The sequence below is a fragment of the Rattus norvegicus genome, chromosome 8, assembly GCF_021556685.1.
Source record: "Rattus norvegicus strain SHRSP/BbbUtx chromosome 8, alternate assembly SHRSP_T2T, whole genome shotgun sequence".
In the NCBI taxonomy this organism is placed as follows: domain Eukaryota; kingdom Metazoa; phylum Chordata; class Mammalia; order Rodentia; family Muridae; genus Rattus; species Rattus norvegicus.
The window spans coordinates 70,861,582-70,886,320 of NC_141541.1; the positions used below are offsets into that span (position 1 = coordinate 70,861,582).

The 24,739-nt window shown below is 46.7% G+C and overlaps 1 protein-coding gene across 2 annotated transcripts in view; it reads left to right on the plus strand.

Annotated features, from left to right (window-relative positions):
- The window catches only part of Itga11 (integrin subunit alpha 11), a 110,201-nt gene that overhangs the window by 2,458 nt on the left and 83,004 nt on the right, over positions 1–24,739 (plus strand). For both annotated transcript variants that reach the window (XR_015626629.1, NM_001413793.1), the window contains 1 exon segment: positions 14,936–15,047. Coding sequence is in view for 1 of the 2 variants with exons in the window: in NM_001413793.1 (NP_001400722.1) it covers positions 14,936–15,047 (112 nt within the window). In the remaining variant the exon portion in view is untranslated.

Sequence of the window (24,739 nt, forward strand, 5' to 3'; positions counted from 1 at the left end):
TGTTTGGGTGGATGTGTATGTGTATGTGTGTGTGTGTATGTGTGTGTGTTTGTGTATGCGTGTGTGTGTTTGGGTGTGTGTGTGCTTGTGTGTGTGTGTTTGGATGGATGTGTATGTGTGTGTTTGTGTGTGTGTATGTGTGTGTGTGTTTGTGTATGCGTGTGTGTGTGTTTAGGTGTGTGGGTGCTTTTGTGTGTGTGTGTGTTTGGGTGTGTGGGTGCTTGTGTGTGTGTGAGTGTTTGGGTGTGTGAGTGCTTGTGTGTGTGTGTTTGGGTGTGTGGGTGCTTGTGTGTGTATGTTTGGGTGGATGTGTATGTGTATGTGTGTGTGTGTATGTGTGTGTGTTTGTGTATGCGTGTGTGTGTTTGGGTGTGTGTGTGCTTGTGTGTGTGTGTTTGGATGGATGTGTATGTGTGTGTTTGTGTGTGTGTATGTGTGTGTGTGTTTGTGTATGCGTGTGTGTGTGTTTAGGTGTGTGGGTGCTTGTGTGTGTGTGTGTTTGGGTGTATGAGTGCTTGTGTGTGTATGTTTGGGTGGATGTGTATGTGTGTGTGTGTTTGTGTGTGTGTGTTTGGGTGTATGGGTGCTTATGTCTGTGTTTGGGTGGATGTGTATGTGTGTGTGTGTGTGTGTGTGTGTGTGTGTGTTTGGGTGTATGGGTGCTTGTGTCTGTGTTTGGGTGGATGTGTATGTGTGTGTTTGTATGTGTGTTTGGATGTATGGGTGCTTGTGTGTGTGTGTGTGTTTGGATGTGTGTGTTTGGGTGTATGGGTGCTTGTGTGTGTGTTTGGATGGATGTGTATGTGTGTGTGCATCCTAAGCAAGCACTGAGCTAGATTTCCACCCATCCTCCACAGCTTCCACCCTTAATTCATGCAGGATGTTCTCTTAAAAAGTGAGCCTTGGTCCCCAGGTGGTGATTTATAAGAGACGGCCTCTCCCGGGGTTCTATCTCCTGCCTGCCTCCAAGTTCCCACAACATTGAGTGCCCAGGTGGTCCCACAACCCACTATCTCCCTCCCTACCCCGCCCCAGTCAAAACCTGCTCAGAGTTTTCAGGCCTAATAAGCTAATCGGTGAGTGAGGACAATTTGATGTGTCCTACCTACCGCAAGGCATTTACATTTTAACTGAGTGGTTTCTTGAACCAGAGGAACTAAGGTCTGGTGGCAGGCCTCAGGTGAAGCAGGGGCTCTGGTACTGTCCAGCCCCTCAGTCTCCTAGGCTGACAGGCCTCTGATGGAGAACCCGATGCTACAAGGAGGAAAAACCCTGTCTGGGGCTTAGGTGATGCCGCTGCTCAAAAATAGGCTGAAGGTTTGTTTGTTTGTTTGTTTGTTTGTTGTTTTTTCTCTGTGGCATGTAGAACAAGGTAGGTGAGTTTCCATGGCAACACACTCCAGGATGCCAAACAGAGTAATAGCTAGCTCTCTTCCCCCAGCATCACCCAACTAAGCAGAACTTCCAGGACTCCTGAGAGTGCCACACCCAACACTCTAAAAAGAGCACTCCAGGTGTGCTGTGTCTCAGATGCATGGGGAGCTGAGGTGCATGGTTGAGTGGGTCCCATGATTTTTCCAGGATCACTTGGGTGCTGGACCAGGTCTCTTGGCCCGGGGTTAGATTTAGAACCTAATTAGCTACACCCACCAGGGGGAACTGAACAAAGAATTACAAGGAATGAGGCTTGGTAGGTTTTCTAAATCTGTGGCAGGTAGGTAGTATAAGGCCATTCAAATGGTTCTCTGTAGACCACTGAGGGATCTCTGTAAACTGCTGGGGAGCTCTCCATAGGCCATTGTGGGGATCACTGTAGACCACAGGGGGTTCTGGGTAGACTATTGATGATTCTCTGTAGACTGGTGGGGGGTTCTCTGTAGACCACTAGGGGTTCTCTGTAGATCACTTGAGGATTCTCTATAGACCACTGGGGGCTCTCTGTAGACCACTAGGAGTTCTCTGTAGACCACTGGGGGCTCTCTGTAGACCTCTCTCCATCTTCACCACCCTCTTCTCTGTCTGGTGCACTCTTAGGACCCTCACTTTTTTTCTTTCTAGGAAAGGAACCACAAAACTATCTTATTTCCTCTCCTCCTTCTGGAATTGTTCTTTTCCTGGAAATCACAGCCCCTCATAGTAATTGGTGGAAATTATGAAAGCCATAAATAGTATGTAGACAAAGTTACATCAATCGGATCACCCCAATTACCATACATTCAGGACTTACTTTATATAAACTGTAGTAGTCCATGCAAAATCAAACTCAAGGCTTTTTTTGTTTTGAAGCTATTGAAAATTTCAAGAAATAGGCTGTGAATCCAAGTATGGAATCCTTCTGATTATGGTTATCTCTGGATTTGGGGGGCCTTGTAAAGTGGATGGAGAGGCACTCAGGGCCAACTCAGCTAGAAGCTCAGAAGCTGATAGAACCAGTGTTTGCATTGGGAACCGTCCCACAGCTGCCTGTAGGGGCTCACAGACTGAGTGAGTTCTAGCACCCAACATCACAGAGGCTGTGTTCCTCCAACCCCCTTCCAGGCCACAAGCAGTGATTCATGACCTAAACTTAAAGAGAACTCCAATCCTGGTTTTTAAAGAGCAAAAGAAACCATCGAGAGAGTCAGGCCAGACCGCAAGCCAATCACCAGTCATGGAATGTGCTGGCTGCTGACGGTGAAGCCAGCCAGAGACAGAGGCACTGGCAGACCCTGAAATAGGCCCTGTCTATCATCCCAAACAGGACCAAATTGTCACTCAGATGTTCTCTGGTCCTTTCAGTATGGACCTGCCTGACTTCTATCCCACACATCTTAAGCCCAGCCCCTCATGCCACCTCTGCACTAAAGCCTGGTCCCACACCACCCTGGACCTCAAGCCTCCCTTCAAACCCTCAGTGTCTGAATCAGTCATTCCAGAGGACCAAGACCAGGAGGCAGGCAGAGACTGGGGGGCTACCACAGGAAGGGCTTGAAGAAGTCTCCATGGCTCATGGTAATGGGTATCTAGCAGGTCTCCCTGACTTTTTCCTTGTCCTGAATGCTGTTCTGCCCTGCAACCAAGAGGATACTGCTAGGTTAGCTTGGGCCATGCTGCCAACCCTCCTGGGGCTCCCTGGCTCTCTCGGAGTAGACCCCGGATTTTCTGACTCTATCTTCAGCTAATCCCAGCGTCCCACAGCCCCTGACCCAGGAGTGTTGGTTACTTTGCGTTAGTTATTCTGGTACTAAGATAAAACACTGTGACCAGAGAAACTTAAGAGAGAGTTTTCTTTGGCTTATGCTCCAGAGAATAACCGTCCACCATGACTGGGCGGAGGCATGGCAACAACCGGCCGTCATGCCAGCAGATGTGGGCAGCTGAGACAGCACAGCTTGGTGAACAGGAAGCAGAGTGAGGCCCTGCCAGTGACATACTTCCTCCAAGGCTGTACCTCTCCGTAACCATTTTCTCCACAAAGCAACACCAACTGGAGACCAAGTGTTCAAATGCCTGAGCCTATGGAAGACATCACTCATTCAAACCACCGCACCTCGAACGCCCCCCTGGGGACCCTATCTCACTTCTTTTTCCAGCTCCCATCTCACCAAGGCCCCAACTTTAGTTACTGCTCACTAAGATCGTACCTTTCTCTGCAAACTCTCACAGAGATGGACTGTGTAATCCAAGGAGAGCAAGAGTGTGTTTCCTTAGATACTCTAAGGTCCAGCACTGCATCTGAACAGAGTAGGCAAGCAATAGTTGTAGAAATGAGCAGATGAGGCAGTGAAATTAGCTTCTAGCTCTCACTCCTAATCCCAGTGGCTAATAAATAGCCCCAACTTGCCTTTCCGAAAACACCAGACTGTTGTACCGATGTTTATAATGATAAAATTTTCCAGCCATCTATAAATGAATGTTTCCAGGTTAGAAGAGTTTGATAGCAGTCTAGGGTCACAGGTAGGCATGCCAAGGAAGCCTGTTGAAGGGTACGGAGGCTCCGTGAGAGAAAGACTTTAGAAAGTAGGGAATGGGTGCACCACAGGCTAGCCCAGAAATACCACAAGCTGGCCTGGATGGACCACACTGTTCACTACCATTCTCTGAGAGGCTTCAGGAGCTCAGAAAAGGCCTTGCTTTCCTGTGGTGGACATGCAGGCATATAACAGGACAATGTTGTCCCCCAAGCAACAGGGGACAACAGAGAAGTTTTTTTGCCGCATTCAGTTGCCATCCATACAGTACAGAACGCAGCATATGTCATCTTCCACCTGAGAAGATGGGGAAGCTGAGCATGGACCCCAGGTTAGCCCTCAGTCTCTGATCTGAATAGTCCCTGGTGGCTTATGGGAAACCTGGGTGCAGGTGGAAGGTCTGAGTCTGCACCCAACCAAGCCCTTCTCAGGAGCATGGCCCTCAGATGTGGGGATTCGGACCTGCCCTGAAAAGTCCTCTTTTTAGAGAGTGCAATGGAAACTACAATGCCCACCCTATAGGCTCTGTGCAAAAAATCAGAAATACTACTCAATGCCCAATATTGGCCAGTGGTAGGATATTCTGCAAATTCTAGTAGCAATAGCCATATTTGCTGATATAGACGTGAAGTCACTTAGTCACGATCACTTAGGTGATAAACTATAGCCTAGGGTTCCATCCAGGCAGCCAAACTCCACAGACTGATTCTAACTGACTAAGAAGAGGCTTTCCCAAGGCCAGACCTCTGCTGTCAATCAAGAAAAACAGACCCCAAGCTCAGCACTGATTGACTATCTTTGGAAACTTTCTTCTTGGGTTTTTATTTTTATTTTTTTGTTTTTTTTCCTTTTTGCTTTCTTTTGTTTTTTTCCATTCCTCTCTTTATTTCTCCTTCCCTTCTCCTCTTCTCCAGGGTCTCATGTAGCCCAGGCTAGCCTTGAATGCACTAAGTAGCCAAAGATAACCTTGAGCTTCTGATCCTCCTGCCTCTACCTCTCAAGTACTAGGCCCAAGGGTGTGCCCACCACATCCAGGTCTCCAAGGTCTGGAGAGGCTAGCAGGTGCCCAGTTGTCAGGACAGTCGTTTTCTCTCACTTTCCTCAGGGTGCAATGTGTGTTCTTGTGTGTGCAGGTACACACAGAGGCCAGGGGACAGCCTTAGGTGTTACTCCTCAGGTGCCACCCAACTTGTGGAGAAAGAGTCTTTGACTGGTGTAGAGCTTGCTGGTAGCTTAGGTTGTTTGGGCACTGAGCCCTCTGTTTCCACCTGGCTCCACATGCCTAGCACCAGGCTTACAAGTGCACATTTGCCATATCCAGATTTTTGTCATCGTGTGTTCTTGGGGATCGAACTCAGGCCTTCATGCTTGTACAGCAGACACTTTACTGGCTGAGCTATCATCCATCCCTAGGGACTCTATTTCAAGATAGTTTCTTCTAGCACCAGGAAATAGGCTACACATCGATCTTCCCCACATTGGTGAGGAATTCTGGGTTCCAAGATCATCCCTTGCCCCTCGATGCTTAACAACAAGACCTTCATAGTCTGAGCATCCCAGACAGGTATCCCGCCCTTGGCATGCATTGTTCGTTCTGGTGTCAAGATACTTCTGTTCACCAGGCAGTCCTCTGTTTCCATGACAACAGATGATTCATGAGAAAGTACAGAGGGAAAATAGAGATGGTTTTGCAACCACAAAAAACAAACAAACAAAAAAATCCGACCCATTCCCAGTACTCAGGGAGCAGAGGCAGGTGGATCTCTTTGAGTTCCAGTCCAGACTCATCTACAAAACAAGTTCCAGGGCAGCCAACGTTGTTATACAGAGAAACCCTGCCTCAAAACAAAAACAAAAACAAACAAACAAACAAACAAAACCCCTAACCCACACCCAAACCCAGAAGGACATGCGCGTGAGCCTCAAGCAGTCAAAACTTCCCTCTTCGAAGTCTCCCATTCCCAGCAAGCAAGCCAGTGGCATCTAGTGGGCCTACGTTGAGCCCTATGCAGCTGGAGATCTTTCTAGATGGGTGTGGGCATCCACTGCAGGGTGAGCCTGCTGGCTTGGAAGGGAAGGGCCCCCCACAACTCCTTTTTTTAGTTGACATTCAAAGAACCAGATCAGGGTGGCCGGCAGCCCTCATTACCTCCTTCCTCTTATCCCAGGGAAAACCCTGCCACAAATTGCACATTTCCAGCTTTGCTCTGCTGTTTGCCCGGGTTTGCCCACTTCCCTGACTGAGGCTAATCTTGGATGCACAGATCTTTTTATTTACACACCCAAGGCAAATGAGACCCAAGCCCAGGAACTGGAAACCAAACCAAGCTCTCAGGGCTGGTTAGTATGTCAGGGAAAGGGGGTCACAGGGCAGCTGTTGAGGTGGCTGCTGTCCCGCTTACATCTGTGCAAACAGCACCGGGCAGCTGTGCTACATAGTGACCTCAGGAGTGGAGACACAGAGTGAGAGTGCAGGGGTTTCTTTAAACCCTATGCTAGGACTTAGAGATCAGCCTCTTAGTCCAGCACATAACCTTTTCAGGAAAGGAAATTGAGGACCAAGACAAAGAGCCCCACTGGGAATAGAGCTAAGACTTCCGGGGCCCAATTCACCACTCTAAGCTTCTCCCTACCCTAAGGTTGTAGCTATGATAGCCCCGGTAACCTCTATCGGCAGGTTAGCGTCTCACAAGTGTATCCTTGCTTTCATTCTCCTCAAACAATCACTTACTGTGTGCTAAGCATTGTCCTGGGTGCTCAGGAGAAAGGAGAAAGGACAGAGTCCCTTCCAGCTCTGAGCTGTGAAGCTGTGAAATGTTTACAGTTAATTTTGTCTCTTGGGATGAAATGGAATGTGTGTGTGTGTGTGTGTGTGTGTGTGTGTGTGTGTGTGTGTGTGTGTGCAGCTGAGGGCATTGATGTGGTGAATGCATGGCACGTGTGGAGGCCAACCTTGCATGTCAGTCCTCAGGCACCTTCTGCCATGACTGAGACAGGGTCTCTCATTGGCCTGGAACTTGGCTAGCTGATCTACAAGTTTGCAGGTCTCTGCCTCCCAGAGCAGGCGAGCACCATAGCACCTGGCTTTTTTTCTCATGATTTTTGTGGGTCTAAACTAAGATACTCAGGTTTATGAGGCAAATGCTTTACTGAGGGGGCTGCCTCCCCAGCCCTGGAGTAGAATCTTTATTTGAAGAAGGTGTTAATTACCCTGGTATAAGTCTTCCCACCCTGGTCAGTTTTAAAACTCCTAATGCATCATGACTAAATGTGAACTTGAGTATGATAAACTCCTTAGAGAACTGCAGCCATTTTTGACTGGTAAGGAAGTAAAGAAGATGCTATGAGGGAGAAAAATGGGTTCTTCATAAGATGGTCAAAAAAAATCTCAGAGGCTTGGCATTTAAACTTGGTGTTGAGAAGAAGCCACCGGAGGAGCAAACATCTCATGGAAAGGGGCTGGCAGATGACTCAGTCAGAGAAGTGCTTGCTCGGAGCACGGCTCAGTTAGACAAGTGCTTGCTTGGAGCACGGCTCAGTTAGACAAGTGCTTGCTTGGAGCACGGCTCAGTCAGAGAAGTGCTTGCTCGGAGCACTGCTCAATTAGACAAGTGCTTGCTAGGAGCACGGCTCAGTCAGAGAAGTGCTTGCTCGGAGCACTGCTCAATTAGACAAGTGCTTGCTAGGAGCACGGCTCAGTCAGAGAAGTGCTTGCTCGGAGCACGGCTCAATTAGACAAGTGCTTGCTTGGAGCATGGCTCAGTAAATGCTTGCTGAAGGAGATGAGGTGGCTTCGTTAGTGAAACATTACCTTGTGACTATGAAGGCTTCAATTTGATTTCTACAAGCCAGTAGCCAGGGCATACATACTTGTAATCCTAGATCTGGTGAGCCAGTAACAGGTGGATCCCAGGATTGCCTAGCAGCAGCCTAGCCTAGTCGGTGAGAGACCCTTGTCAAAAGGCAAGGTGTATAGCATCTAAGGAAGGGCATTTAAGGCTGCACTCTAGCCTCCACATACACTCAGGCACACACACACCAGTACACTAAACGCACATATACATACAAAGACAAACAGAGACAGACAGAAAGAGACAAAGACAGAGAGAAAGAGACAAAGAGAGATGGAAAGAGATGGGGGCAGTGTTACCTTGAGGAAGATTGTCCCAGGTAAAAAGAACAGTTTCCAGGTGGAAGGAGTTGGGTGTGTGAAGCACTAAATCTGTGACTGGAGGACAGACTACAATTAGAAAAGGGCAGACCTTGCAGTACCCAAAGGCCCTAGGGAATGAATGGTCTGCAATCCACGTGCAGTCTGTCTGTGTGTGTGTCTGTGTGTTTGTCTGTGTGTGTGTCTGTGTGTGTGTCTGTGTGTGTGTCTGTGTGTGTGTCTGTGTGTGTGTCTGTGTGTGTGTCTGTGTGTTTGTATGTGTGTCTATCTGTGTGTCTGTCTGTGTGTATTATATGTGTGTGTCTGTGTGTATTGCATGTGTGTCTATGTGTCTGTGTGAATTGTATGTGTGTGTCTGTGTGTGTCTGTGTATGTCTGTGTGTCTGTGTGTGTGTCTGTGTGTCTGTGTGTGTGTGTTTGTCTGTGTGTGTGTCTGTGTGTGTGTCTGTGTGTGTGTCTGTGTGTGTGTCTGTGTGTGTGTCTGTGTGTGTGTCTGTGTGTTTGTATGTGTGTCTATCTGTGTGTCTGTCTGTGTGTATTATATGTGTGTGTCTGTGTGTATTGCATGTGTGTCTATGTGTCTGTGTGAATTGTATGTGTGTGTCTGTGTGTGTCTGTGTATGTCTGTGTGTCTGTGTGTGTGTCTGTGTGTCTGTGTGTGTGTGTCTGTCTGTGTGTATTATATGTGTGTGTGTCTGTGTGTATTGCGCGTGTGTCTATGTGTCTGTGTGAATTGTATGTGTGTGTCTGTGTGTGTCTGTGTATGTCTGTGTGTCTGTGTGTCTGTGAATACTAGTTGGGGTTCCAGAAGATTTTAAGCAAGAAAGTTACAGATCGAGTCTGGCTTTAGTCTTTGTTTTTGTTTTGGATCACTCACTGTGTGAAGAGGGGAGCATGGAACTACAGTATTCTTCATGGTGCTCTGGAAGCTTGTAGATGGAGTTCTGTCCTGACCAAATCCCGACCCAGAGAGGAGGAGACGTGGCAGTAAGAAAGAAAGACACCTTATAGTCATGATATAATAATAAAATGACAAAAATTACAATGTAAAAAAAAAAAGACAGAAAGAAGGATACCATGACCTCCATTCATCTGTGGCCCTTATTCTTGAAGGGGCCATGCATGTGTCTTCTGCAGGCATCAGACAGGGGTCATGTGTGTGTCCTCTGCAGGGATCAGGCAGCTCTCTGGGGTGGAGAGGGAAAACCATGTTAATTACAGCCAACTACAGCATGCTGTTTGCCGCTTCCAATCTCCAGGCCTGTTTTCTATGAGTTTGAAATCTGCTTAACTAGCACATTGCCAAACTCCTGACTTACCCCAAATGGACTGGGCTGTGGTGGCCCTTCCCTCTCTGCTGCCTCTCTGGGTGTTTCTCCTGCCCCCCAACCCCCACAAGTCCACCTGGCCTGCAAACTCCTGCTCTCCATAGCCCAGGTAAAGGCATCTCAGCTCTACCCAGGCTGCCCAGCCTCCACCTAGCTGTTTCCCATCCTGAAAAGTCTTCCTCGTGTAGGTCTGTAAGAGCTTTAGAGAGCTGCAGGAGATCATATTGGCTATAGCAAGCAGTCGCTCTAGCAAGACTGTGGCCCTAAGAGAATGGGCAGACTGAAGGTAAGCATTTGCTAAGATGGGAAGCTGAGGAAGGACAGAGGCAGGGGAATAGCCTTCTTGTGACCCTTCTCTGAAACTCCCTGAAGGAGCATGTAGTGAGTGGGCCATGTGATGCCCTCAGTGTGCTCAATCTCCACTCCTCCCAGCTTCTGTCAGACCCTCAGAGTCTTCCAGACTCTCAAAGCAGGCCCTGTCAACTCTGGAGTGAGGAGGGCCAGCCTCTCATTATTTGTGAGAGGGAGTGTTCAGACACCTGGTGTGTCTTTTTCCACGTTAGGAACTCATACAGAGTCCATATAGAGCCAGGGACCAGGATTTGCTACTTCCTGCTGGCATGCTCAGGGCCAGAAGCATGCTGACTGCCAGAAGCAGCAAGGGTGTGGCCTGGGGACCTGCTGCTTCCCAAATGAGATAATGTCCCTAAGGATTCCTCTAGAGCCAGGGGTGTTGCTCATACAAGGTGCAAGAGGCAACGCCTTTCCAACGAAGCCTCCCCCTCAGCTTAAGCCCCCTCATCCATTCTCTGGTTACCCCCAGCACTGACCCAGACACCCTCCTCCCTTAAGCCTCACCCTTTTCCCGGAACTTAATTGGAAGAAGACATTTCTTTTTCTGTGTATCATCCCCCCATCTTATTCCAATCCCCTGATTCTGTTCACACACATGCACACAGCCCAATTTCTATTAGAGCATGGAATTCTGCACCTGCCTAAGGGAAGGAAACCTATACAAGCCCTACCCAAAGAAAGACCTCTGTCCTGCTTCTCAACAGGAGAAGAGGGAGAAGAAGGAGTAGGAAGAGGAGGAGGGTGGGGTGGGAGAATAGAAGGAAGGAGGGGACATGAAAAGAGAGGGCTGGAGAGGTGGCTCAGTGGTTAGGAGCACTGGCTGCTCTTCCAGAGGTCCTGAGTTCAATTCCCAGCAACCACATGGTGGCTCACAACCATCTGTAATGGGATCTGATGCCCTCTTCTGGTGCGTCTGAAGACAGCCACAGTTACTTATATGCATAAAATAAATAAATAAACCTTTTTTTAAAAAAGGAAGAAAGAGAAAGAGTACATGGTGACTGGCCACTGATACCAATGGCTGGAGGAATATAAAGTTAGACGACGGGCCCCATGATGTTGCCTTCAAAGGAGAATGCACAGTGAGCCAGAGGTTGGAGGTCCCTAAAGGCACTGTTGGCTAAAGAAGTGTGACACTGTTGAGTTAACTGAAGTAGAAAGTGTAAGGTGGACTTTGCAAGAATAAACAAAGGCTCGTGTCTCCCCTGGGAAGACCCAAGTATGGGCAAGTTTACTGTATAGAACAGAAGACCTGTGGTAAGAAGGAACTTGCTGTCACAAAGCCAACACCATCCCTACCTGTCTCCATTGCACCCCTGACTCTAACAGCAAGCAGGCCAGGCTAGGTGCTGAATCACTCACAGAGGTGAGGGTACAGTTCACCTTCACAGGAGCCCTAAAGCTGAGGGACACTTGTGTCGGACTCAAGTGCTAGCAAAGAAGTAACACCCCTGGAGACTCCTGGGGAAAGCCACCAGTCTGCCCATGGGGTACTCCCCCACGGGGTGCTGCCCTCCCGGAGGGCTCCCCAACAGGGGTGCTCCCAGGGCTGTTCTGCAAGCTCCTCTTCTCTGATGAATGATATGGAAATGAGGACACAGAGTCAGGACATCATCAGAACTGGAAATGGTTAGCCTGATGGTGCCCAGAGAGACCTGATAGCTTCTTTAAGACCACACAGCCAGTAACAGTAAAAGCAGGGAAGAGACTCCTTACACTCAGCCTCGCTCTTCCTACAGCAATCTCAGCTCATAAGAGCTGTCCATTCTGTACCCATACACCCTTCTCTCAGCCCTGTAAGGAGCTGTTTCAGTCAGAAGTCCACTCCTGGGCCTTTGACCTTGACACTTGCTCTCCAGCCATCACTGTTTCCCACCCCCTCTAGATGGCCACATCCCTAAAGATGTGTAGAGACTCCTTAGCCAGTCCAGCACTACACGGTCCTGAGGGAACCTCGTAGGCAGCTGTAGGATGTTGAGAGTTCTGGTGGAGACTGTAATGGTGACTTGTTATTTCCACAAAGTACTCAAGAAGAACAACTTCATCAGGACTGGAAATGGTTAGGCTGATAGGAGACTGGTGCCCAGAGCTAGTTTATTCTCACTCACAGTGTGAGGGTACAGTACGCCATGGGGCAGGAGCCTGTAGCAGCTGGTCATACTGTATCCACAATCAGGAGGTAGAGTGCAATGAATCCTGGTACTCATTCTCTCCTTTTCACGTGGTTCAGAATGCCAGCCTAGGGAATGGTGCCACCCACATTTAGAGTGCAACTTCCTACCTCAATCGTGATAACCTAGATAATCCCTTACATCCAGAGATTTAGATGGTTCTAGATCCTATCAGGTTAGTAATCAGTATGAACCATCACAGGGATGCCCTGCTCTCTCTTGTTCTGGAACTCACTGAGGGTTAAGTAGCACCATCTAGCTCTGGGGATGAAGCTAGGATTTATATGGAAAGAGGACTGCTCTCCCTGGTCACCCACCAATGCTCCATCTTTCTGGTGTCTGATGTGTTCAGAAGCTCCGGTCTGTGGCCAAGTCTTCATGGTGCAAACACGTGGAGGACAGCCAAGCCTGGATAGTGCAGAGTGGGAGCTGATGGTTTCCCTTAATTCTTCCCCTTGGCTTGGGAATGCAAAATATTATCATTTTTTGCCTGGAGATTTCCCTTCCCAGATGTGTTTAGCCAACACTCAGATGAGCTTGCATTCTTCCCGGCTGCCTGGTCTCCAATTCTCAATTGTTTGCAGAGATTCAGGGCAGATGCTTATGCGCTGACAACTGGAAGTCAGCTGTGTCTCCCCCAGAGAACCACTGATATATGTGGAGATGCACCTATGATGTGGGGCTGAACCCGCTCACTTCACAGTACTGAAGGCATAGAGAAGCAGAAATAGTCTCCATGGACAGAAAGACAGACAAAGTATAACAAAGCCGAGATTAGAACTCAGATCGCCCCACCCTATCCACACTTCTCTTGGCATCTCTTCAGACTCTACTGACTTACAAACAAGCCTGTTGGCCCACTCACTGCGGCTGAGGACTCTGACGACCTTGTATCTTAGCAGCCAAGCATTCCAACCCCCAGAATAGATCCCGAGCAGACATTTTTCTGAAGCGAAGATTTGTAGAAAAAGTCACACCAAAGAAGAGGTAGAGAATAAGCAGGTGAACCGGCTCTGTTGGTAAAGGATTTGCCTCACGAGCATGAGAACCTGAGTTTGAATCCCCAGAAGCCGTGTGTGATTGTAATCCTACAATACACGAGTGGTGTGTGTTTGCAATCCTAGTGATGGCAAGATGGGAAAGACAGGCAGATGCATACGGCTCACTGGCCAGCTACTGCAGCCTAGCTGGTGAAATGTCAGGCCAATGAGAGGCTCTGTCTTAAACCAAAGGGAGAAGGCAAGTGCAAAACAACATATGACCTCTACATGCACTCACACATATGTACACATATGCATTGACACATATGTACATGCATGCATACATGTATGCATATATGCACACACACACACAGAATAAAGAGGGGCACGAAGAAAGGCTGGCAACTTTGGGGAAACCCCACTCTTATGTTGCTTACTTTGCTCACTTTCATCAAGGGTCTTAAACCCAGTAAGAACAGCTCCCAAAGTGCTTTGCAAGAATCCTCGTGCTGTACAGAAGTATCTTAGACCTGACAGGAGATCACTCACTATCGACATCTGCCTCTGAACCTTGCACAGCAAGCACTTTGCCAACCAAGCCAATCCCTTGACTCTCACCGGAGATGGTGGGCACCCTCTCCTAAAATCCCTGGGAAGCTATTTGGGAGAGCAAGGTGAGCTGGTAAGAAACTGTGGACACCTAGCACATGTTCCTTACGCCATCTCGGAGCACTGAGCTGACAGCAGCCAGGGTCACACTGGGCCATAACCCTCAGCCCTGGAGACCTGATGGGAGGTAGCAGCTCCACCCTAGTCTCCACCAAGTGGATTAGAGAACTGGTCTACCAAGTGACATTCAAGCGTGAGTCTGCGGCTCTGATTCCTTGGGACCAATGGGTCGTTTTCAAAAGCCAAATAAGAATCTGAAAAAAGAACAGGACTGCCATCGGTCACAGAGTGAGAATCATCAAGGAACTGTGGATTCTCCTTCTGTCACCAGACTTGGGGCAGAAGAGTGGCACACTGCCCAGCCAGCCTCCCTGACATCCCTGTAGCCAGCCTACTGAGTCTCATCAGAAACATTTTTGTTTTGTTTGAATCTGAGGTCAATAATCCTTGAGAAGGGTATACTCACCCCCACATCACCATCAGGGAAAGAAAGCCATGGATTTCAGAACGACCAGAGATTGGTGAAAGCCAAGGTCAGGGGGACAGGCTCAACGTTGTTCTTAGAAAATCCACCCTCTGGTTAGTTTGGTTTGGGTAATGAATGCTGTAACTGGATTCTGGTAACTTAAATGTCTCTTTCCTGTGGCCAAGATTTATTCCTCTCTTCCCCAAAGAGACTGGGTGAGGGTGGCAGGGGGAAGGGGCAGACAGTTCTAGACAGAACTCCATGAAGGACACCGTGATCTGACCCTAGGGTGAGACCTGAGGTGCAGAGGGAGACCCTCTTTGGGTTGATACAGCCTTCTTGCTCCTCAGTCCTCCAAGTCTGGCCCTTAAAGAGGGTGACCCAAGCTCTTTGATCCTGTCCCCAACTTGCCTGCTGAGCAAGTTCCCACAGATTAAGCTCATAGAGGTGCTGATGTCCATCTCATAGGGCTGGTTATGAAATCTACGGTTCAACATAAAAGTAGTGGGCGTTGCCAGAATCCTGGTCTCTAGCTATTCAGTCAGCCACTATGTGTTAGCAAGACCTTGGCTCAAGTGCTGAGGTGCCAGCAATGAGAGAGATGGTCCTCTGTTGAAACTGTTATCTTCTCAGGTAGGGTCTTCTTGTACCTTTCCCGTCAGACTGTGGGTTCTCCTAGAGACTAGTCGATCACCTCACACAAGGACTCCTCCAAGGCAAGGGCCCCCACCTGCTTCACAGCCCAGCCTCTCCGAGGCAGATGTGCAGCCAGCGGGCCCAGACACACCCCTAGGGAGTACCTGTACCCTGCAGACTCACCCGTTTCTCTTTTCTGCGCCCACACAGGATTCACGGACACCTTCAACATGGATACCAGGAATCCCCGGGTCATCGCTGGTCCCAGTGCTGCTTTCTTTGGCTACACAGTACAGCAGCACGATATCAGTGGCAAGAAGTGGTGAGTGACAGATCTGGGGGCCACCTAGCCCAGGGCTATGTCATACCAATGCCTGCTGTCCTACTGTCCAGCCAACCAGCTGCCCAGATGGGCTCTCCCAGGCTTTCTGATTCCTATGAATCAACTCTCCATCCCACCAGGTCAAAATCCCGTAGGCTGCATACATGAGACCTGAACATCGAATGTCACGGGCTTCTCATTGCCTCATCTGTGAAATGGGGGTGGGGTTTCCAGGTTATATGACAGAGGGAACAGGCACTGGGAGCCACTGATGAGGCACCTCAGAACCTTGGTGCCTGGACCGTGAGATGGTAACTCTACCTTCATCTGCTTAGAGCGCAGAGGGTGGCAGGGTATCTGAAGGTGGGGGTGAGGTTGCTCATAAGATAGAGACAGCGGGTTGGAGGCTGAGGAAGGAGGGGAAGCTTTAACCTCTGAATTTTAGTAACTTTGCCTACTCAATCATATAATCTAATCGTGAGAAGGGTACAAATCATTGGTGATTTTACTAAGTTTACTGGGTTGCCTGACCGTCCCCAGCAGTCAGCATAGGGACGTTTCCATTGCCCCCAAGCATGTTCCTCACACACCCGCACAATTCATGCAATCATTCTCACTGCCGGCTCAGCTGCTAGCCTTTCAGATACTCTCAGAGCCTTCCCAGTGAATGCTGGCCACAGATGCCCCACACCTGCTCTTCCCAATCTGACCCCTGCCTGCCCTCTCACCTCTGACCTTTCTACTCCCCTCCCTTTCTTCTGCTCAGCACTCCAAATGACACCATTCACTGCTCGGTTCTCTCGACCTTCCTGTAGACTCTCCGTCCTCCTGTGACCCCTTCTCCTGCACCCCTGCTGTGTCTGTCTCCCAATCCAGACAACCCTCTTCCTTTTATCCTTCCTCCCCTTCCACTGCTACCTTTTGCTCTTCCTCTCCATTCTCCTCCACCTCTCCCTTCTCCACCTCTTTCTCTTCCTCCTTCCTCCTCCTCTTCCTACTTTTCCTCCATGTCCCTGTCCTCCCCCTCCTCTTTTCCCGCCTCCTCTTCTCCCTCCCCTCTTCCTACTCCCTATATCTCCATTCTCTCTTCCTTCTTTGTCTTATTTATCTTTCTGTTTAGGTCTCGCTTACATAGTGCTGTGATTAACTTGGGTATGCAGTGAAGTTTTTACCCATCTGCATGCAAACAGTCAGTTCCCAGTGTAGACGTACACCACACAAGCACCCGAAAGGATCATTTGTGCCCCTCCCGAGTCAGCACCCCTCCAGATAGCCATGACTGTGTGTACACATGCATGTGCATGCATGTGGTGATGATGTCATTTTGCAGGCACTCATTTCCACCTGGCTTTTTAAATTCAAAACCGTGCCTGTGCAGGTTATCACATGGTCCTGAGCATTTCACCGCAGGCCTTTTCACTGCTTGTGGAGTTCCGTGGTATCCCTATGTCACTCTTGATCTATACTGCTACTGATGGATTCTGGAATTATTTCAAATGTGGGCTGCTCACATGGAGCCATTGCTCTCCTCCTTCTGCTGCTAGGCGTGTCTTTTAATGAGCATTCATCATCCTTTGCTTGGCGTGCCAAGGTGGTTGAGGTTGCAGAGATAAAGGGTAGGTAAATAACTGACATTACGAGGATCTGCCAAGCATTTTTTCCCCTCAAAGTGGTTTACTACTTAAACTCTCTAATAAAGTAAGAGAGCCCCAGTCATCCCACTAACACACGGTAGTATCATTTTAATTGTAATCACTCCCACTGTGCTGGTGCTGTGCCTTGCATAACCAGTTCATAAAGTTGGTGGGCATCCTGACATTGTATTTAATGAAGTTTCCGGTCAGGTCTTGTGTCCTTTATCTCTTTATCTAAACTTGTATCAGTAAAGCAGCAGCTTCTGTCTGGAACTGGAAATGTACTCAGTTGGTACAGTGCTGGCCCACTGTGCACAAAGCCCTGGGTTCAGTTCCCAGCACCGCCGAAACCAGGAGTGGTGGTGCACATTGTAATTCCAGCATTGGGGGCAAAGGTAGGAAGATCACGAACTCGAGGGCATCCTCAGCTACATAAGCAAGCTTGAGACTGGCCTGGGTAACATAAGACTGTCTCAAAAAATAAATTTTGAACTCGGGCATGTGAATTCTCTGCATTTGTTCATTTTGGGTAAGATTGTTCCATCTATCTTTTAATTTTTTTTTAATTTTTTTTCTCTTTTTCGGAGCTGGGGACTGAACCCAGGGCCTTGCGCTTGCTAGGCAAGCGCTCTACCGCTGAGCTAAATCCCCAACCCCTGTTCCATCTATCTTTAAGCTCTGTGTTCTTCCTTCTGCCAACTTTCCTCCAGTGACATTTGCTGATATTTTGACTATAGCAATACTAAACGTATGGGTAACTTTGAGAATAAGTGAAATCATTATAATAGCAAATGTCCCGATCCCTTAACTTATTTATTTTTAAAATTTTCCTCATAGTTTTCAATGTAAAAGTCTTAATCATTGCTAATTACGCTAATATCTACACATTTGTACTTTAAGCTGCTAGAAATGAGATGCTTTTGTTTTCTAGTCATGCTGCTACAGAAGACTGCCATTGATCTTTGTGTACATTGTATCTCACAACTTTACTGAATCTTTTATCATTTCTAATAACTTGGTTAGCTTGGTAGATCCTTTTTATAAATTTATTATTATTATGTTGTTGTTGTTGTTGCTGCTGCTGCTGCTGCTGCTGCTGCTGTTGTTGTTGCTGTTGCTGTTGTTGTGGCTGTTGCTGTTGTTGTGTTATTGGAGACATGCCACAACCATGTGCAGAGGTGAGAAGACAACTTTGAGGGGGGTCAGCTCGTTCCTTCCACTTTGAAGTGAGTTCTGACGTCCAACTTGAACGGCCAGTCCTGTGTGGCAAGCATCTTCGCACACCGAGCCGCTCATCCTGTCCTTGCCTGTGGCTCTTTAGGTCACCCCACATGATCACTCTGCTGCTTCTTTCCTACCTCCATAGCCCCTGGATTTGGGGTTTTACTGACCCTTGCCCAATCTGTTTATTTTCTGCCTTGTTGCAGAGCCTAGAGCTGCCGGGTCAAGGCTGATTAGACACGGTGGCTTTTCACGGAGCATGTCTGAGCACAGAATGGTGGACTAGGATGGTGTCTGTGCTTTACTCATGTGTAAGTTGTAGACGCCACCAGACTACAGAAGTATTTCTTCTATTTCCAGTTTGCTGAGGTTTTGTTTGGTGTGTGTGTTTGGCTGGCTTCTTTTCCTTTCTAGACAGGGTCTCACACAGCCTCGTCGGCTGGCCTCAAATTTGTTATATATAAGAATGGCCTGTCCCCCACCTCCTTTCCTGAGTCCTAGGACTGCAGGCATGTCCCACCGTGTTTGGAACTGGTACTGGAAATCAAACCTAGGGCTTGTGTGTGCTACACAAGCACTCTACCAACTAGGCTGGATCCCTAGCTCCCTGGCACCATTTTTTCTTTTGTTTTTAATGTTATCAACAAGTAAGTATTCCGCTTGATTAGGCTCCTTTCTTGTAAAAATTGAGACATATATAATTTTTCTATATTTTGTTAGTATGTTGTTTTGATGGGTTGAGGTTTTTAAATTATGAGTTTTTGTTTTGGTCATTGTCATTCCTTCTCCTTTTCTTTTTATCCTTTTCTTCTTTGTAGTTTGAATTCAAACTTGAATTCTTGAGCTAACATTAAAGAAACGCATTATCTATCATCTATGTATGTATGTATGTATGTATGTATGTATGTATGCATGCATGTATCCATCCATCCATCCATCCATCCATCCATCCATCCATCCATCCATCCATCCGCTTGTTTGCTTATTGTTGTTTCAAGACAGGGTCTCTCTGTGTAGCCCTGGAACTGAATCTATAGACCAGGCTGGCCTCAAACTCAGAGATCCACCTGCCTCTGCCCCCTGAGTGCTGGGATTAAAGACGTGTGCCGCCACCCATTGAGAAAGACACTAGCAATACTAACACAGGCAGTTGGAAACCTTGTACTTTGAGAGCTGTTTCCTTAGAGTCATCCACTATTTGCCTCTTATAACCTTTCCATCTCCTCCTTCAAATAGACACTCTCAGGTTTGATGGGTAGGGGCTGGGGTGGGGGATAAAACCATCTCACTGAGAACTCAGAGCTCTAAAGTCTCTCACTCTGCTCATTGCTGTGAACAGATTTTCAACTTTCTAAAGAGAAATGGTCCATGCAGATCCCCAGTTGCTTGTGTTAGCATTGATAATGTGTTTCTCCAGTGATTCGACAGTTTCATTCAAGTTTTACTAACAAAGTATCAATCGCTGGCCTCCTGTTTATATTTTCCGGGTCTTTAAATTCTATAGCTTGTCTCCCTCATTTCCATGCTTCTCTGTTCATCTCCCTTAGTCACGATGTGTCTTGCTATAGGAGTGCCAATTTTATTAAAGTTTTATAAGGAGAGATTTGGGTTTGGGGGTTTTGATTTTTAAATATTTGTTTCTTTTTATTTTGTGTGCATTGGTGTTTTGCCTGCATATATGTCTGTGTGAGGATGTCAGATCCTCTGGTGCTGGAGTTACAGATGGTTGTGAGCTGTCATATGGTTATGAGGAATTGAACCCAGGTCCTGAGGAGAGCAGCCAGTGCTCCTCCAGCCCCTGGATTTGGGGTTTTACTGACCCCTGCCCAATCTGTTCTCTTTCACTGGTTTTTACTTGTTATTAGTTGTTTCTTTCTCTCCTTTGGGGAGTTAATTTGTCCTTTCCTAGATTCGTATTTAAGGTGTTGGTTTCCTTTACACACAGAAAAAAATACACATAAAGGCTGTAATGCTTTTTTGCTTAAGCTGCATCTCATATTTTCATGGTTTTAATTTCATTGCAATCACATGAATATCTGATGCCTTTTTTGATCCGTGTGTCATTTAGAAATGTGTTGCTTTAGTTCCCAAATATTTGCCAATCTTCTGGTTATCAGAATCCTAGCTTCATTCCTAGTAATCAGAAGCGGCGTTGTATATATATATATATATATATATATATATATATATATATATATATATATATATATATAGGTTCTTTTTTTTTTTCGGAGCTGGGGACCGAACCCAGGGCCTTGCGCTTCCTAGGTAAGCGCTCTACCACTGAGCTAAATCCCCAGCCCCTATATTTTTTAAACTTTTTTTAAAAGATACACGTATACCTGTATGCATGTCTATGTGCTGTGTGTATGCACAGTACCCATAAAGCCCAGAAGAGCTTTAGGTCCCCAGGAATTGATGTTACAGAGCTCTGAGCTGCCTTGTGGGTGCTGGGAATTGAAACTGGGTCTTCTGGAAGAGCAGCCAGTGCTCTGAACTGCTGAGCCATCTCTCCAGCCTCATGCTGTATAAATCATAACATGATCTATTTTAAAAAGTTCCCAAGTCATTTGTTAAGTCTCTTCTGTGATTTTTGTTGTTTGCTTGTCTTTGTTTTTGTTTGTTTTATTTTGGTTTGGTTTTTCCAGCCAAGGTTTCTCTGTTTTACAGAGCCCTGGTAGTCCTGGAATTTGATTTGTAGACCAGGCTGATCTTGATCTCACAGAGATCCTCTTGCCTCTGCCTCCCAAGTGCTGGCACTAAGGGCGCACTACCATGCCTGTTCTGGTTTGTGTTAAGTGTTGCTCTCTATGCCATTAGATCGACATGGATGTGTTGTTTTCGTGTCTACAGCTTTACTGTTTGTGTTTGGTGTCTTTGTTTGGAGGAGGGAGTCTTTTGATCTAATTCCGTGATTCTGAGCTATGTGTTAAAATCTCCAGCTATCATCAGGAAGTCACCACTTAGTTCCGTCAGCCTTGCTTTGTATTTCTTGAAGTTGTTAACTAGGTATATAAATTAGTGAGGTATGTCAATTTAGCATGACAGCCTAATACTCCATTTTTGCCTGGTTGCTGTGACTCTAACCAAAAACAACAAGAGGAAAGAGTTTCCTGGATGTTTCCAAGTCAAGGTCCAGCAGAGGGAATTCAGGTCAAGAACCAGAAGGCAGAACTGCTCACTACTCCACACAGTGTCACCTCCAACCTGGGAACTCAGTCACAGCCAAGGGAGAACAGAAGAAACTGTGGGATAACGTTGCCTGCTAACCACTCTCAGGCTCATGCTAAGACAGCTTTCTTGTATAGCTGAGACCCATCAGCCCAGGGAATGGTGCTGCCCACAGAACTGGGCCCTCCTCATCAATTTACAATCAAGACAACCACTTCCCAAGATGTGGCCACAGACCAGTCAGTGTGATCTGGCAATCCCTCTGTTGAGACTCTCCTTTGGTGATTCTAGACAAATTGACTGTTAAAGCTAACTAGAGCACCTAATAAATCTTACATTGTATCTTAACATTTTATATTGTAATTATATTGCTACTCCATATTTATTACACACACACAGATATATATCAATGTACAATATATATATCAATGTATATATATATATATCCATGTATATCATATATATCATATATATAGATATATATAGATATATATCAATGTACAATAGCTATCTTATGGTACATTCCTGTGTGTTTTTTTTACATCCTTTTGCTTTCAACTTTTCTGTATCCTTACCTTTGTTTTGAAGATTTATTTTTAATCTTTAATTATGTATGTGCATGTATGCCTGTCTATGTGTGGGTATACACACATGAGTGCAATTGTCTGCAGAGGCCAGAAGAGGGCGTTGGGTCCCTTGTAGTACAGTTGTAGGCATTTGTGAGCCACCCATTGTGGATTCTGGAAACCCAACTCAGGTCCTATGCAGGAGCAGTTTGTGTGCTTATCCACTGTGCATTGTCTTCAGCCTGCTGTGTCTTTATATGGAAACATTCCTCTTCTAAGTGACATATGAGGTTTTAATCCATTCTGATAAGTCTTGTCTTTTAATTGGACATTTAATATAACATAGTTGGATTGATAGCATAGTCTCTTCACGTGATGTACCTGCTTGTCTTGTAGTCTTTTTCCTTCCTGGCATTCATTGTTCCTGTTATTTGTTGTCCTGTTGTTTCCAGTGCTGATGTCTGTCCAGCGTCTCACAGTTGCTAGGCAGGATTCTGCCACTGAGCTACTCCCCTGATGGCTCAACCTAGACATTTAAATGTGCATTAGTAACTTGCTAAGGTCTATCTCTTCAATTACATTTGTTTGCTTTTGTTAGGAGGCACTAAGGCATTCATGTGAAGGCCAGAGGTCAATTAGACTATCTATCTTTTGTTATATCTTAATATTTTATATCATAATTATATAACTAGATATGATTTTAATTAGGAGGTTTTTCCCCGCTTCCCCCATGTGGGTTCCAGGGATGGAGCTCAGTATGTCAGGCTTGGCAGCAAGCACCTTTACTCACTGAGCCATCTTGCTGACCCAAGATCTATCTTAAATTCATTGCCTAAGTAACATTGTCCCTTGCACCATTTCTGTCATAGATTTTTACCTTTGCACAATTGTAAGTTCCACAAGGCCGTTAACTGTCAGTGTCCTATCTGCTTACACATTTGAGTAAGCCACTGTTCTGCGGCTCTTCCTTACCTTCACACGATGCTGTGCCGGTGTTTGGAATAATTTTCTTTATAGAAAATAGGAGACAACAGCGTCAGCGCTCCTGTCTCTAAGCTTTGAGCATTGCATTGGACTTGATGTTTGTTCCTATGTCTCAAATAAACTTCATTTCACCCGGATTCCTCAAACGTATCTTCCGGGCAGTTTTTCTCCCATCATCTTAATATTTCTTCCTGTTACATTTGTATTGTTTTATCGTGCATGCACGTGTGTGGGTGGGCGTGTCCAACTGTGATGTGCCACAGTGCAAGCATGGGGGTGAGACGACCGCTTTCAGGAATGCGTTCTCTCCTCCCATCGAGTGGACTCTAAGGATAGAACTCAAGTCATGAGGCTTAGTTGCACGCGCCTTTCCCCACTGAGCCATTTAGATGGCCCTGCCAATTTAAATGGTGGTCCACGGCCTCCTGACTTTGCAGCACCTATGGAGATGTCTTGTCTTTCTGATGTCTGTATTTTCCTTTTTATAGCATCTTTTTTCTCAAGCAGGGCCATAATTCTTTGTGGAGTCAGGGACATATTCCCTGCTCAAATTCAGCTACTTAAGCCTCTCTCTACTGGCCACAGAGGAGCAGGACATCTGTACTCTTTTCTTCAAGACTTTTTATTTTTTTTGTAATGCTAAGGACTCATGATGCTAGACAAGGCTACACCATCCTAGTCCTGTATACATATTCTTTTTTTAACTTCGTCTTTATCATTTTAATTATGTGTTTGTGTTTACATGGTGGGGGGGAGTCAGATATGATGTCAGTGAAGGTGCCTGTGGCGGTCAGAGCTGGAGTTACAGGGAGCTGTAAGTCACCTGATGTGATGCAAGGAACAGAACTTGGGTCTTCTAGAAGAGCAGTAAGAATTCTTAGCCACTGAGGTCTCTCCAGCTGCCCAGCATACATATTTTTTACAAGGTGTAAAAGACAGAAAAAACAAGGTTGAGGAACTGGGGAGGTAGCTCAGTCAATAACTGACTGCTGTGCAAGCTTGAGGAACTGAGTCTGTACCCCCAGGGCCCACATAAAAAGCTGGTCATGAGGGCAGATGCAGGCAATCCTAGTGCTGAGGGAGCTCATGGTCAGCCAGTCTTGCCTAGTTACTGAGTCCAGGTTAGGGAGACACCTTGTCTCAAGGAATAAGGTGGAAACCGATGGGGTAAGCGCTAAACATCAACCTCTACATGCATGCACACACTAACACACACACACATGTACACACATGCAGGAGAGCACACATGTACACACACATGCATACACATGCATGAGTGTACACATGCATACATACATGCACACATACCACAGATGCATATACAACCACACCCACACATGCCTTTGCACACATGTATACATCACACACATACATATGCACATACACACATATGCACACATACACACAAATATGCATACTCATACACTACACATGCCTATACAACCACACACATATGCCTTTGTACACATGCATACATCAACATGCATACATATCACACACGCATGCCAGTATACACAAGAGGTTGAGTTGAGGAGTTGGTTGATAAAGCACGAAGCCATGGGTTCGATCCCCAGCACCGCATGGCTCTGGTGGGACCTGTACTGTCAGCACTCAAGAGGTAGAAGCAAGCGGATCAGAAGTTCAAGGTTGTCCTTGGCTATATAATCTGAAGCCAGCCTGGACTACATAAAACCAAGTCTCAAAAAAAATGTTTTCAAGATAGAACTTATTTTGACCAATGGTGTTAAACATCTGTTAATAAGTTTACAGGGTCTGTACAGTACTGGAATTCTAAACGCATGGTTTCACTCTGGAGTAAGCCTTAGACCCATTGAGGAGGCAATGACTCAAATGATTGAAAACAATACAAGATGCAAGACGACCTGGTAGCGTTTATACCCATCTTGTGGGTTACTTTCTCCATCTCTCCATGAGGGCTCTCTGGAGCTTTTTCCTGTCCTGGAATGACCCTTCCCTCCTGAGGCTCTCCCTCAGACTTTGACTTCCAAGGTACCAAGGGAGTCTTTCCCCCTGATGTCTCCTGTCCACGATGAGATTGCATCGAATCCCTGCAACCCGAGAGCAGCCAGCACAGCACCTTACTCAAGGCAGAAAC